Below are 14,301 nucleotides of genomic sequence, written 5' to 3'. Positions count from 1 at the left end.
AGAGCAGATAGTTTAATGAAAGTCTTTTTATACATCTCATAAAATTACATTTGCAAAGAATAGCACCAAGCATTTCATACACTTCAGAGGGTAAGATATTTTCAGACCTTGAAGCTCAGCCAAACAGGACTAAACCGCGAGGGTCCAAAGCTCTGTTTCATATTTATTAACTACAAAAATGAGCAGAACATTTCACAGAAAATCTCTACTCACTCACTAAAAATCAGGCTAACACCTAGTTAGAATTGCTGAACAAATTAAGTAAGCTAATATATGCAAATTGTTTAAAGTGGAAGTGATGCTCAGAACAAAATATGGGTGTGGTTCTAAATATTAACTAAATTATATAATTAGTGCTAGAATTACCCCAGGCATAGAAAGACCATACTGACCTCTTGTAGCATATCAGAGTCTTCAATGGCCTTGACTGCCGTTTTCTTGGACGTTTCCTGAATTTCTCCACCTATTATAAACTCATCAAGGATAAAATACGCCTTTTCAAAATTAAAGATAATATCCAGCTCACAGACCTGTTAAGAAAAAAAAAAGTTTTGATACATTTGCAGTAGAATCAGGAAGGCATCTGCCACCATCTCCAGCTTTTCCAACATTGCCATTCAAGTGATATCCAAACACAAAATACCACATGGCATCTCAAGGACAAAGATGAGAGCAGAGAATCCAAAACCTTATCAAAGGTAAAACCAAATCCTATTAAAGTAGCACATGTCTTTAGATAATAAGGTTTGCTGTGGCTCGAAAGAGAAATGTCCTCCATCGTCTCAAGTGTTTGAACACTTGGTCACCAGCAGGTGGCGCTTGACTCTCCTCTGGTTCACACTCTCCAGATCTCTGCTTCCTGTGTAAGACTGAGATGTGATCCCTCAGTTTCTTGCTCCTGCCATGCTAGCATACCTCCCCTGCCTTTATGAACTCCTCCTCTGGAACTAGAAATCAAAAGAAACTGCCCTCAGTAAGTTGCTTTTGGTCATAGTATTTCAGCAGCAATGGGAAAGTAACTAATGCATGTTTTGTGTTGTAACAGAAAATATGAGACTCAGTAGGGGAGTGAGACCTCTAGGTGCTGTGCTCACACACGCAAGCAGAAGCTGGGTCCCTGTTGCTCTTTAAGTACAAGTCCAAAACCTCAATTCTCCTGCACTTGGGTCTAACAATCTTGGCCGTCATGTTAGTGAACTGTAAATTTTTGAATACATCAAACTGACCTGTTAGACTCCTAAAACGTTCCCGCAAGCCCTGCTTCCTGGACTACAGGGTCAGCGGGTCTGGATCGGGTCTAAAAACTTGTATTGCTAGCAGATTCCCATAGTGAGTTCAAGAGTTCAAAAAACCAAACAGACAAACAAACAAAACAACAGCAAAATAATAAATAATTCATAGACAAAGCAATATGGAGGGGGTGGTGATACATGTTTAATAATAACAATAACTCCAAGAAGTCAAGAGAAAGGCCAACTGAATCCATATTCACAGGAAATTCAGTGAAAATATCCATGGCTGGTAATGGTGTGAATAAGTGCATACATTCACTGTCAGTGAAATTTATAAATCTTGTATGCCATTTTTGGTTGACTGGTCAAATTGTAGAGTCTGTTAATTTTGAATGCAAAAATGCTTGTACCCACATCTGGTAGAATTGGTCAACTGGCAAAGGCACTTGCCACAGAAGCCTGGCTATAACAGGTCCTCAGGCATTTGCACAAATGACATTACAAGATAGAAGTACCATTCAGGCCACAAAAGCCAGCATATAGACAGGACCACTTGCCAAAATGAAAACAAAGACCTAATCTACCACAGTCCATAGTTCTGGGAAAAATCTTGCTTTTGGGGCATCTCTGTCATTCTGCTTCTGGATAACTCTTCTTCTTAACCTAAGTATGTCAACCCAGAATATGGTATTTGTGCTTAAAAATTCACCCTGACAAAGCCTTAGTGCTACACTGGGATCCCAAACACCCAGTGTAGTCACTGGCCAGTTAATAAAGACTTTCTATTGGCTTAAATCCATGTCTGGGAAGTCTTCTCTGGTAGATACCCCACAAGGATGACAACCTGAGTTCTAAGCCCAGAGCCCATGTTAAAGATAAAAGGAACTCCAAAGTTGTCCTCTAACTTCCACATGCACAATGGACCTTGCATGCACTGGTATACATACATACGGATATCACACACACACACACACACACACACACACACACATACACATAGATAATAATAAGTAAAAATAATAATTACCCAAAATAAATATTTTTTTTTTAAATTCCTGGACCCAATAGCTACATAAGAAGCTTAGCCCATGATATAATTCAATGCCCAATAAGATATATAAGCAAGAGTGGTTATAGGGGCCTCATTTATAAGAATAATTGGGAACAATCCAAAGACTACTCATAATGAACTGTTCAAATCTTGCATGTTCATCTCCACAATGGCATAGGTATTGTATGTATCTATGTACAGTTTAAAAATAATAGGGTAGTTTTACATAGAAAGATGTAGAAAAATCTCTACCAGGCTTGTAAGTAGAATAATAAAGTTATAAAAGATAGGCATACTGAAATCCATTTGTTTAAGTTTAAAAGATTATATGTTTAGAAGGGTATGTAAATGCATTTTTAAATAATTTTGAACAATACAAACAGAAAGAAATTACAGTAAATTAGACATCCATGTACAAGAAAGTACGAGCAGAATCAGTTACCAGAGGCCAGGAGAGGCAGAAGTCAGGGGTTAGAGTAGCAACAGCAGAGAAAGCTCAGCATCCAAGGCAGGTACAGACTAGAAATCCAAGCAGACAGGAGGCTTGTTAAAATGAACTATGAACAGAGTCCTGCCAGGTCACCTGACAAACATTCCTACAAATCCACTAGGAACCTCCCATGAGCCACCTGTCCCCAGACCTGAAGACTTCTTCAACAGGCATGGGAAAATCAATTCACTGCATCTAAATTCCAGGAAATATAAGGTAAGGAGGTATGCAGAGTTGGATACACAACACACACACACACACACACACACACACCTTTATAGCAAGTGTTGTGAGTGACCAAGTACTCCGTATCTGGCAACTCCATCTAAGCATAAGTGGAGGTGATGAGCTGCTGAACTGGGGCAAAGTTTATGCTCTTTTAGCTATTACTGGAATACTTCTAAATTCTACCTTAAGGTCCTGTATACAAGTAGATGCAGAACTGTGTGTGAAAGTTTTGTGTGTGTGTGTATGCGTGTGTGTATATATACCCATCAAATTATAATCATTGCATATTCCTTCACAGACTATGCAATAACCAAAAGACCTTTCTTTGCCATTTCCCCCATGTATGTAGATTCTGGCATACAACTTAGAAATGGCAAAAACAAAACAAAACAAAATACAAAAGAAAAAACTCTTTCATTTTATTTTATATTCCCTAATTTTTTGTTTTGTTTTGTTTTACTATAGTATGGTTTAAAGTTCTCTTACAGCAGAATATTTACTACTGTGGTACTGTTTCTGACAGTTCATCAACTAAATCTTTTGAGTAAAGCCTAAGAAACATCTACCCTTGAACTTCTCTCTAAGTAAATACATGAAGCTTCAAGTTACATAAAGGAAATGTTTCAGATAGTAAGAAATACGATAGAGTTAGACATGAAAACCAATGGCAATGTAACATATGTCTAGCAATTAATAGTTGATACACTTTTCCTAACCATTGTCTTTACCTCTCACAGTAGCCCATGTATTTAGCAAAGCAAATGTTATCAGCATTTTTAGTGTCATATCCACATCAGTAAGATGGAGGGAGATTCATGAAGGTCTGAAGTCTTGGGTTGGGTTACTAAGTAAGCAGACACCAGAATCAAGACACTTAATGCCCCTCCTCTCACAACAGAATAATTTCCTAGGTCAGATCAAACGCTTCCTGGGACAGAAGCATCCACCCACTCAAAATACATCAATCAAAATTCATGCTGCAATGCAGAATGGAAATATGGCAAATATCTAAATCCCTTTATCTACTGTGAGAGACCCCAAGGCATTTCTTCTTAGCATCTGTAAATTGGGGTTAATGCTACTTATTGAAGATTGAAAGATTAACTGTTCAATCCTTGATAATCTCCTTAGAATTGAAAGGCACTATAAATTACATCACTCAAATTAGGAAATGGAGATTTTGATCTATCTGTCTTCAAAATACAGCATTTTCAAGGTATAACTTTTCCCTGGCATAATATAAGGCCAGAATTCAAAGAAATCTTTGGTATTAGCATGACAGGAAAATAAATCCAAAGAGAAATATCTTATTTCTGAGATGATGTCAATGAGGATGAGTCGCAGAAGCCTTTGGTCATCACTGTTAATTAATAAGAATTGAACACCTAATGGGCATAGAGCCCTGAAGTGCTCTTAGCTTAATGAAAAATTCATCGAATGTTTTAGTGAATTAAAATTTTGATTCATGACAAAGATAAAGCTTCTAGAGGCATACCAGAATTGGATGGAGAATCAATGCTACACATGCAACAAGTTATTCTGAACCTCTTTACGCTCTCACTGGGCCTAGATACTGGTGGAGATACCTTGAAATTCTTTTAAGAAATGATGCGGTCTGAAATATCAGATTGAATTTCAGTTAAGCACAGAGAGATCAAATTCAGCCTCAAGTCACATGATTGCAGTTGGTTTAAATCACAGAAACAACAGGTCAAACCAGAGTTTAGAAATGAGGAAGGGAGAGGCGTGTACACAAAAGCTCAGACTTCAAGAAACACCTTCATGTCCTTTGCAAAAGGCCTGATCTGCAGCTCATTTCAAAGGAAAGCACCAAGAAAGTCAGAAAGCATGAAGTCAAACAATCCCATGTTTTAAATCATGCTACTATATATATATGCACTGCTTTGAAAGAAAAAAAAATATTGAGGAAGGGTGACATGCCACTACTTTATTATTCCTGAATTATTGACAATTACCGAAATCTGCCAAGCAACTTGAGATAACATCATTTACATGAGAAAGGAGATGGAGGAAATTCATTTAGAAGCCTGCCCAATACTTGCCATTGTGAAGCCTGTTGAAAAAGAGAAGAGCTGGGTGTGGTAGCACATGCTTTTAATCCCACAAGAGGCAAGAGGATATCTGAATTCAAGGCCAATCTAATCTACAAAGCGATGTCTAGGACTGCCAAGGCTATAGAGAGACCCTGTCCTGGAAACTACCCTGCAGTGTTACAAAAAAAAAAAAAAAAAAAAAAAAAAAAAGCAGGTAAGACCCAATCAATGATCCAATGATGAAAATGTTGCCTGTTCAGTTTCAGAGAAAGAATACTATTCAGCTATTTAAAAACTCATCCTGAGTCAGATCACCCAGTCCCAAGACAACATGCGCTCACTATATGTACTCGCTGACCAATGAGTATTAGCCATAAAGGACAGAATATCCATGATACGGCCCACAGACCCAAAGAAGTTAAACAAGAAGGCCCAAGTGAGGATGCTGGAATCCCACTTAGAATGGGGAGCAAAATAGTTATGGGAGGCAGAGGGAGAGAGGGAGGGAGAGAGGGAGGGAAGGAGGGAGGGAGGGAGGGAGGGAGGTAAGGAGGGAGGGAGGGAGGGAGGGAAGGAGGGAGGGAGGGAGGGAGGGAGGGACATGGGCAGGAGAGGGGTGGGGACAGGAATAGAGGTCATGTGTGGAAAGAGAGAGAGGCCCAGAGAACCAGAAGAATGAATGTAAATCTGAAGCTGGCAGGGGTGAGGAGTTGGGAGGCATTTCTAGGACATGCCAGAGACCTGAGATGGGGGAGGCTCCCAGGAGTCAATGCAGGTGACCAACCCATCTAGAAAACTTTGTCCTGTCTACAAGAAATGCAGGGATGGGGGATGGAGCAGAGACTGAGGGATGCCAACCAATAACTGGTCCAACTTGAGACCCGTCCCATGGGCAAGCACTAATCCCTGACACTATTAATGATACTCTCTTATGCTTGCAGATAGGACATGTGGTCCTGTGGGAGGTTCCATCCAGCAGCTCAGACAGATACAGACACCCACAGCCAAACATTGGATGAAGGACAAGGACTCTCATGGAAGAGCTGAGGGAAAGATTGAAGGCCCCCAAGAGGATGGGAACTCCACAGGAAGACCAACAGAGTCAACTAACCTGGACCCGGTGGGAGCTCTCAGAGACTAAGCCACCAACCAAAGAGCAACTAGACAGAGGTCCCCTGCATATTTGTGGCAGAGATCCTTTGTTCTGCCTCAACAGGAGAGAATGTACCCAATCCTGCAGAGACTTGATGTACCAGGGTAGGAGGATACCCAGGGGTGCCCCAACCTCTCGGAGGCAAAAGGGTGGGGAGTGTTGGAGGAGGGACTCTGTGGAAGGGGACTGGGAGGGAGGGATAGCATTTGGGATGTTAATAAATAGAAAATAAATAAATATATAAATTTGGGATAAGTATGTAGAAAGCATAAAACTCCTAATCAAAAGAAAAAAAAATCTTCTGGAAGCAAATTCTCCCAACATCACTTGATAAACATCTATGACCACAGGTGTGAGAATATTATTGAGGGAACCTTTTCCAGCTCTGATGGCTTTCTTCCCTGCAGTAGTGTATTTTATTGGTGTCTAGATGGCATTTGTTAAAATCTGACCCAGAGGTACATTAATGAGTGGTGAGGTGTGGGCAGGGGTCAAAGGTCATGACCTCAGGGAAGGACCAGGTTTGCTTGGCACCTGCTCTTGCACCCCTGTGGGATGCTCTAAGCTACTGCATGGCCTGGAGTGCTGGGAAGAACAGGAGTACAAAGGAAAGGTCACAGCAAGGGTAAGGAGTGGTCTGTCATCATTGGTCCGAAAGCTTGCTTAGAGCCCAGGATGTGTGGAGTTTTTTGGTGATGAGGAGTAATGTCCCACCTAGTTCTGTTTTATTAAAAAAAAAAAAAAAAGGGTATAGGGGTAGAAACGGCCAAATAAGAAGGTAAAAGTAAAACCTCAAGGCACATTAACTACATTAGTGCGCCGCTGGTTTTGTGTCAACTCGACACAGGCTAGAGCCATCAGAGACAAAGGAGCCTTAGTTGAGGAAATGCCTCTATGAGATCCAGTTATAAGACTTTTTTTTTTCAACTAGCAATCAGTGGGGAAGGCCCCAGCCCATTGTGAGTGGTGCTATCCCTGGGCTGGTGGTCTTAGGTTGTATAAGAAAGTAGGCTGAGCAAGCCAGACAGAGCATCAGCTCCTTCCTGCCTTCAGGTCCTGTCCTGCTTAAGTTCCTGCCCTGACTTTCTTCAATAATGAACAGTCGTATGTACATGTAAGCCTAATAAACCCTTTTCTCCCCGATTTGGTTTTAGGTCCTGGTGTTTCATTGCAGCAATGTAAACCCTAAGACAGCTAGTGACATGGAAATGAAGGAGATGAACTTTAGGTTTAAACTGAAGAGTCAGGTAGGTTCTAGTAATAGGCAAAAAGGGCAAAAGAACACTATCCTTTGCATTGAAGGATTCTAGGAAATAGCATATCCAACCACAGCAGGTTGGCAAAGGATGGGCAAGGCACTTGGTCAGTGAAAATCATCACTGGGTAAGCAAAGAAGAGTCACTTGACAATAGATTCTTAAAAAGAATCTCCCTTAGTGAGACGCACTAAGCAGGTGGAAAAAGAGGCACAGCATTTAGAAGATGGGGTGTGGGGCTGGAGGGAGGTCAGGGGAAGAAGAAAATCAAGGTGGGGCCTCCTGATACAGCAGAAAGCAATGTCATAGGGGGTGGGGGGGCGGGATTTAAAGGATGAATGGAAGTCCAGTGCTGCAGAGAGGGCAAAGCAGGTTAAGACTTAAATGTGAATGGTGCATAGTGGTGTGGGGACTCAGCGGTAACCCTGAGACCACCTTGTAGGGGTAGGAAGGGGCCCTGCTGCAAGCTGGTACGGAGTGGGGGAGTCTGAAGATGGGAGCACCATGAGAGATCGCTGCATCTGGTAATGAAATAAATGCAAATGAGGTTTTGAAACAGCAACTCGAAGTGACTGGATTTGTTATTGGTTGTTGTTCCTTGTGTAGTAATAATATTATAACTTTCAACAATGCCAGAGAAGGAACAAAATTGTCAAACGGAAAAGAAATGGGAAAGCCAGTAAGGAGTAAGGGACAGAGATCATTCACAATTAAATTCAAGTTCCCCGAAACAAGGTCTCTGCAAGGTGAAGAAGGTAAAGACGCACCAACATCTTCTGGAGTGGCTCAAATACTAAGAAATACGGGAAGGGAGGAATGCTGTCATTCTGAACCAAGGGGAGCCAGGGCAATGCAAGTGCTAGCTTAGACTTGAGAGAGAGAAAAGGAGGAACACAGGAGATGAGCAAGAGATGAGCAAAAGCCAGAACGGAGGTGGATGCCGACTGTAACGGGCCCGAAGGACACTTACATTTCCAAAGTATTTATCCAGCAACTCCACATAACGATGAACAATCTCTAGTGTCAAAAGCTCATTGTCTTGATTTTCTATTGCACAGCAAAAATATAAACTAGCATACCTTGAAAAGAAAAAAAATAAGGAAAAGCAAAATTGAATAAGACAATAAACAAGGCAACGTGGGTTTTCCGTATGGGAGTGCTTCCTCCCGCTCTCTCTAGAGATTCCCACCACACCAGGGTAAAAAAATCACGGCTCGTGGTTCACACTGGTGCCTCGTACAGAAACTAGGATATATAAAAACACCGCAGCACCTACATGACGTCTATTAATCACATCAACAGAACTTTACCTTTGGAGAGCTGCAATCAGAGGCATGGTCCTTCGGTCCACTGTAATCAGGGTGTTTGTTCAAGCTCCTCTCCAGCTGTAAGTTCTCTCTAACATATGATCCCTCGGCAGTGCTCTCGGGGACCCGTGCTCCCACATCTGCCTTCACACAGTGATTTTGTCTATGTCTCTCACCCTCAGCTCCAGAAGCTGTAGAAGCTGCTTTGCCAAAGCACTCCCTGGTAGTGGACGCCATTAAATATCAGTCCATCCACGCTACTCTTTTCCTATTGGTTTTAAAAACACTCTCTGCATTTCCAGTGCGCATTTCCCATTTGGGAAACTGTAATCTGATGTAGGGCAAGGGTTCAGGCTGGCTACATCCATGTCCTAACTTAGGCATCCATTACCTGAAAAGCTGGCTTTACCTCTCAAAGCCTCTCTCCTTTATTAACTAGGATTCCTCACTAGTAGGGTCTTTCCCCTTCACATAGGTGCATCAAAAGAAATATAGGTACTAAAGGAAGAAAGAGCTGGACATGAGTCCTGGCTCTACTGATTATCATTCACCTACTGTGACGGGGTAGTAATTATTTACACTGTGTATCCTCGGTTCACCCAACTGCAAATATGAACTGTAGCAGGAGCAATCCATTGGAAATGGTTCTCGTTCCTTTATCACAGTTACATTTTCCCATTGCATCTGTTACTAGGTGAATATATGTGGTGTGCTTTAAAACTGTGCTCCTTGAAAATATGAACATCATCTGTCTCATTTGTTTGCTGCTGGATCTACAGTCATTGAAATGATGCTGGAGTAATGGTGTTGACAAAACGTTACCGAGCGAGCACCTGCGTGCAAATTCAGCACACAGCTTAAGCATTCAGGATCCATCTGACACTTGGAAGTGGACACGTGTCGATGGAGATCTTCACTAGCTCTCACTCTTCGTTGCAAATACTTAGACTTTACTCGTGAAAGATTTCAGAAAGCACTGAGATTTGTATTGCCATCTAAAATGTTCAGAACTAAGACAGAGCAAAAAAGAAAATTTGATTCTCATGAAGTTACTCACACCCCCTTTTTTTCCCTTGGTTTTTCGAGACAGGGTTTCTCTGTGTAGCCCTGGCTATCCTGGAACTCATTCTGTAGACCAGGCTGGTCCTGAACTCAGAAAATCTGCCTGCCTCTGATTAAAGGCCTGCGCCACCACCGCCACCACCGCCACCACCGCCCGGCTACTCACACCTTTTATAAACGAGTTTTAGCTCCTTCCAGTCAACGAAGCTGCTGGTCCTGTGCCCACGAGAGAGGACAGTCTGGATGATGTCCCGAGTGATCTTCTTCCTCTCCTTGTCAGGGAGCGTGGTGTACCATTTCTGCAGCCGCAGCTTCCCTTGACGACTGAAGAGCAAGATGAAATGTATCTAGAACAAAAAGGCACAGAGAAGACCCCCGGGGTTCAGTTAGCCAAGTCACCGCACAGATCCGGGGTGTTTTGGGGCTGGGAGAATATTTACCCCCTGAGAATGATCCCATCTAATAATTACATTTACCCACCAGAGGAGACAAACGTGGACCAAAATCTTACTTCTGTTCCAAAAAAAACCATGTTTAAAATTTTCTTTTAATTCTTTTTAAGGGTCATAAATTCCTTAAGAATCAAAGCATATCTCTAAAGCACATTCCTCCTTGACAAGGATAGCAAACAAGAAAAATGTTTTGAATGGTGGATTTACTTAAGAGTTACAGCCGTCCATGTTCCGAACCACAACTGTGAAAACATGGGAATGGGGAGAGGACAGTGGAAAGTGATTAGAAAAAAAGTAAAACTTTAAAAAGAAAAAACGAAGAAAGGGGCGGGAGTGGGTGTGGGGGTGCACCCTGGTAGAGGCAGGGGAGAGGCTGGGATGGGAAGTTTTTGGAGAGGAAACCGGGAAAGGGGGATGACATCTGAAATGTAAATAAACAAAATAACCAATAAAAATTAAAAAAAAAAAAAAACCAAGGAGGAGGAGGAGGAGGAGGAGACAAGGGAGAGAGTGCAAGAACGAAGGAAAGGACCAGACCTAAGTGTGAAAGCTGCGCTTGTGTGTGGCGCATGAACGGCCCTGGCTTTTCCTATCTCAGGGGAGGATTGTCTCCTCAGCATGGTAGACAATGGTAACAATGTAGACAGTGAGTTGGCTACACTAGGAAGTCGCCTAACTTTGTTTCCAAATCAGCTTTGATATGTGTATTCAAAACAAAATTTTGTATTTTCATAAATTTTATGAACTTTAAAGATTTATTTTTATGTATTTATTTATGTATTTATTTATTTATTTATTTATTTATTTATTTATTTATTTATTTACGTATACAGCATTCTGGCTGCATGTATGCCTTCAGGCCAGACGAGGGCACCAGACCTCATTACAGATGGTTGTGAGCCACCCTGTGGTTGCTGGGAATTGAACACAGGACCTCTGGAAGAGCAGCCAGAGCTCCTTACCTCTGAGCCATCTCTCCAACCTCAATTTTAAGAACTTTAAACAAAGCATAACAATCTAAGTTCAGTAACTTAGGTGTAAAGTAGACTCATTTACAATGACAGTCAGGTAGCCCGGTCTTTTATTTTATAAAAGATCACATTTATAAAAGATCACGATTTATTTATTTATTGTTTATCGACTGAAAAGTAAAAGAAAATGTGTTGCTGGAGAGTGATCCAGTGATTAGAAGCACTTGTTGCCCTTGCAGAAGACCTGGATTTGGTTTCCAAGCACACACACACATGGTAGTGCACAGCCATCCATAACTCTGGCTCCAGGAATGCAATGCCCGCTTCTGAATTTCTGAAGACATCAGGCATTCATGTGATACACATACATACACTCAGGCAAAACACGCATATAAAATAAAAGCAATGCATCTAAAAATAAATTTTAAATAAATTGCATTATTACAGCTAATAACTTTTATGGGTGCTCCAAATACATATGCTCCAAACCAAGAATGATATTTAAAAATTAAATAAATAAAAATATATCAGGCAAACAAGCTAAACGAAACAAGACAAGACAAAGTCTGCTCTTTTTACTGAAGAAGTTTCTCTTCTAATGTCACGGCGCAGACCTAAGAGCTCACTAGGTGGTAACGGCTGAAGTCCATGGGCACCATGGGCTTCCATCTTCCTTTGGAACTTCCTCTAACCTACAGAATTTGTGGGCTTCTTTTTGTAATTACTTCTATCTATTATTAGCGTGTATGAGCCTCCTCTTTATCTCTCTGTTTGTGAGTATGAGTGTGTGTATGTCGGGGTGGGGTGGCGCCCAAAGCATGGTTATGGAAGGCAAACAACTTTATGGAGTTGATGCTCTCCTACCTTTACGGGGCTTCCTGGGATGGAGCTTGGGTGATTGAGGGCCACCAGGCTTGTGTGGCCAGGGTTTGCACAGACTTTTTTCTTTTTGTTTTTCTTTTCCCTCTCCCTCTCCCTTTTCCCACTCCCCAAGTAAGGCAAATGTAGTTTTTTTTAAAGTGACAACAAGCTCCTGATCTGAAGAACAGACATCACACAGAGCGAAAATAACTTAAAACTACTGCTCAGTAGCTGCTTAAAGAAACATCGCCCTAAACCCAGGATGTTCTTAGAGCACTTCATTTTGAGAGCCAAGGGAGATGGCGCAGTGAGTAATGGCACTTCCCGCGAACCCCAGGCATCTGAGCTCTATCCTCCTTCACACACACTAGAAGAAGAAGAGAACCAAGCTCCGAGTGTTATTCTCCGAAACAAGAAAGAACCCTGCATTGCCTTAAACACTATTTCCTATGAGATAGATCTAAGTAATTCAAGAATGGGCATAGTTCGTTTTCCTAGGAATCATACTTGGATGAGTATCCTTATCTCCCATGCTGGTTAGATTGTATTATCCACTTGCCACAACCTACTGTCAACTGGAAGGCGGAAGCCACATTAAAGAATCATCTCAGATTGGCCAACGGCCGTGTCTAAAATTGTCCTGGCTGATTTGATTGTGGAGAGTGCAGTCTACTGAGGGTAACTACTGCTAGAGAGGAGGGTCTGAGGTGCATAAGAAAGCAGATGAAGAGAGCTAATGAATGAACTGGTAAGCAGCATTCTTCTATGCTTCCTGCCATGAATCCCTGACATCCCTCAATGGTGAGGTACGTACTGGAAATGTAAGCTGAAATGAATTCTTTCCTTCCCCCAAGTTGGTCTTGGTTAGAGTGTTTTCTCACAGCCAGCAACAGAGACAACGTAAAATACCATTCTAACAGTATAAAATTGGATGTCTCTGAAATGTAAAATAATAAATTTATTCATTCATTAATTCATTCATTCACTTAAAGAAAGTGCACAACTCAGGATGTAAAGAAAAGGCTCAGTTGGGGATTACCACCAGACGAGACCGTTCAATCCAAAGTCTAGCAAGTGGTCGTATTTCTGCTAGAGAGATCATATCTACAAATTCAGAGATTGTTTGCTCTCATTTAATATGAGAAATGTTATTTCCTTCCCATCTAACCTACATCTCTTCTGCTTCAACATAAACAGTTTCTCCTGATTTTATCACACAAAGACTGCCCCACTAACCTTAGAGTAATAAAGAACAGTTCACATAGTTAAGACAGCCCTACAAGCATCCCTCAGTCAATTCCTTCCAGAAGAAACACTCTGGGCTTACCATTCATTCACACCTTCTCTATTTACTGGTCTTGTAATTCTTACTCCAGACAGCCTCTTGGAAATCTCTATAGACTAAGTGTTACTGTCAACCCAGATTAGTTCTCTACGAGACTGTACCTATTGGAGTGGTGGCTTCCCCTCCACCTTTTCCTCATTGAATAAATATCTCAGAATGAATTGTCCATGTTAACATTGATCAATAATCTAGAATTGCAATGAATTCAAACCCAGCAATGAATTTAAAGTGAAAGGATAAAAAGAACATGCAAACATACATGCACACACACACACACACACACATACACACACAAAGTTCACAAAGTGAAATACAAAGCTATGTTCCTTGTTCAAAAGAAACAATGGATTGTTCAAGTGCACCCACAGCCCATGCATAGCTGCAATGCATAAGTCATGGTTAGAAGCCTCAGTCCTGACAAGTTCTATGATTTGTGTTGGAGAACCAGTTCCCTCCTTAGATTTAACCTCAGAGGTTGGGCAAGTTAGCAGCATGAATTGCAGTGATTTTGCAAGCTTATTGCCTCCTACAATTAATTTTATCTAATTTATCGATGCAGTCATTCAGGGCATTTGGCTAATTCATTTTAAGAGGTTAATCAAATAAAGTCTTGTATTAGCATTGTCTTAGGAAAAAAAGAGAGAGAGAGAGAGACAAATGAAGGGTTTTTTTTTTCATTATTTGTAGAGTCAACTTTGACTTGATGCCCAAAGGAAACTTCAGCTGACTTCAGAAAGCAAGACCTAATCACACCACCACCAATGTCACTGGGAGGAAAGAAAAAAGAAAGACTAGTAACACTCTTGCTGCATAAATTACAATAAAGAGCGGTGATCAGGG

At 41.3% G+C, this 14,301-nt stretch overlaps 1 protein-coding gene across 2 annotated transcripts in view; it reads right to left on the bottom strand.

Moving 5' to 3' along the window:
* The window catches only part of Ap1s3 (adaptor related protein complex 1 subunit sigma 3), a 59,776-nt gene that overhangs the window by 6,340 nt on the left and 39,135 nt on the right, over nt 1-14,301 (bottom strand). For both annotated transcript variants that reach the window (XR_007979490.1, XM_052193231.1), the window contains exons 2-4: nt 10,001-10,179; nt 8,434-8,542; nt 393-530 (exon numbers count right to left, since the gene is read on the bottom strand). Coding sequence is in view for 1 of the 2 variants with exons in the window: in XM_052193231.1 (XP_052049191.1) it covers nt 393-530; nt 8,434-8,542; nt 10,001-10,179 (426 nt within the window). In the remaining variant the exon portion in view is untranslated. The remainder of the gene's footprint in view (nt 1-392; nt 531-8,433; nt 8,543-10,000; nt 10,180-14,301) is intronic.

This window comes from Apodemus sylvaticus, chromosome 9, assembly GCF_947179515.1.
Source record: "Apodemus sylvaticus chromosome 9, mApoSyl1.1, whole genome shotgun sequence".
In the NCBI taxonomy this organism is placed as follows: Eukaryota; Metazoa; Chordata; class Mammalia; order Rodentia; family Muridae; genus Apodemus; species Apodemus sylvaticus.
The sequence above is the reverse complement of the archived record's forward strand: the minus strand, read 5'-3'. Positions and strand labels throughout refer to the sequence as shown.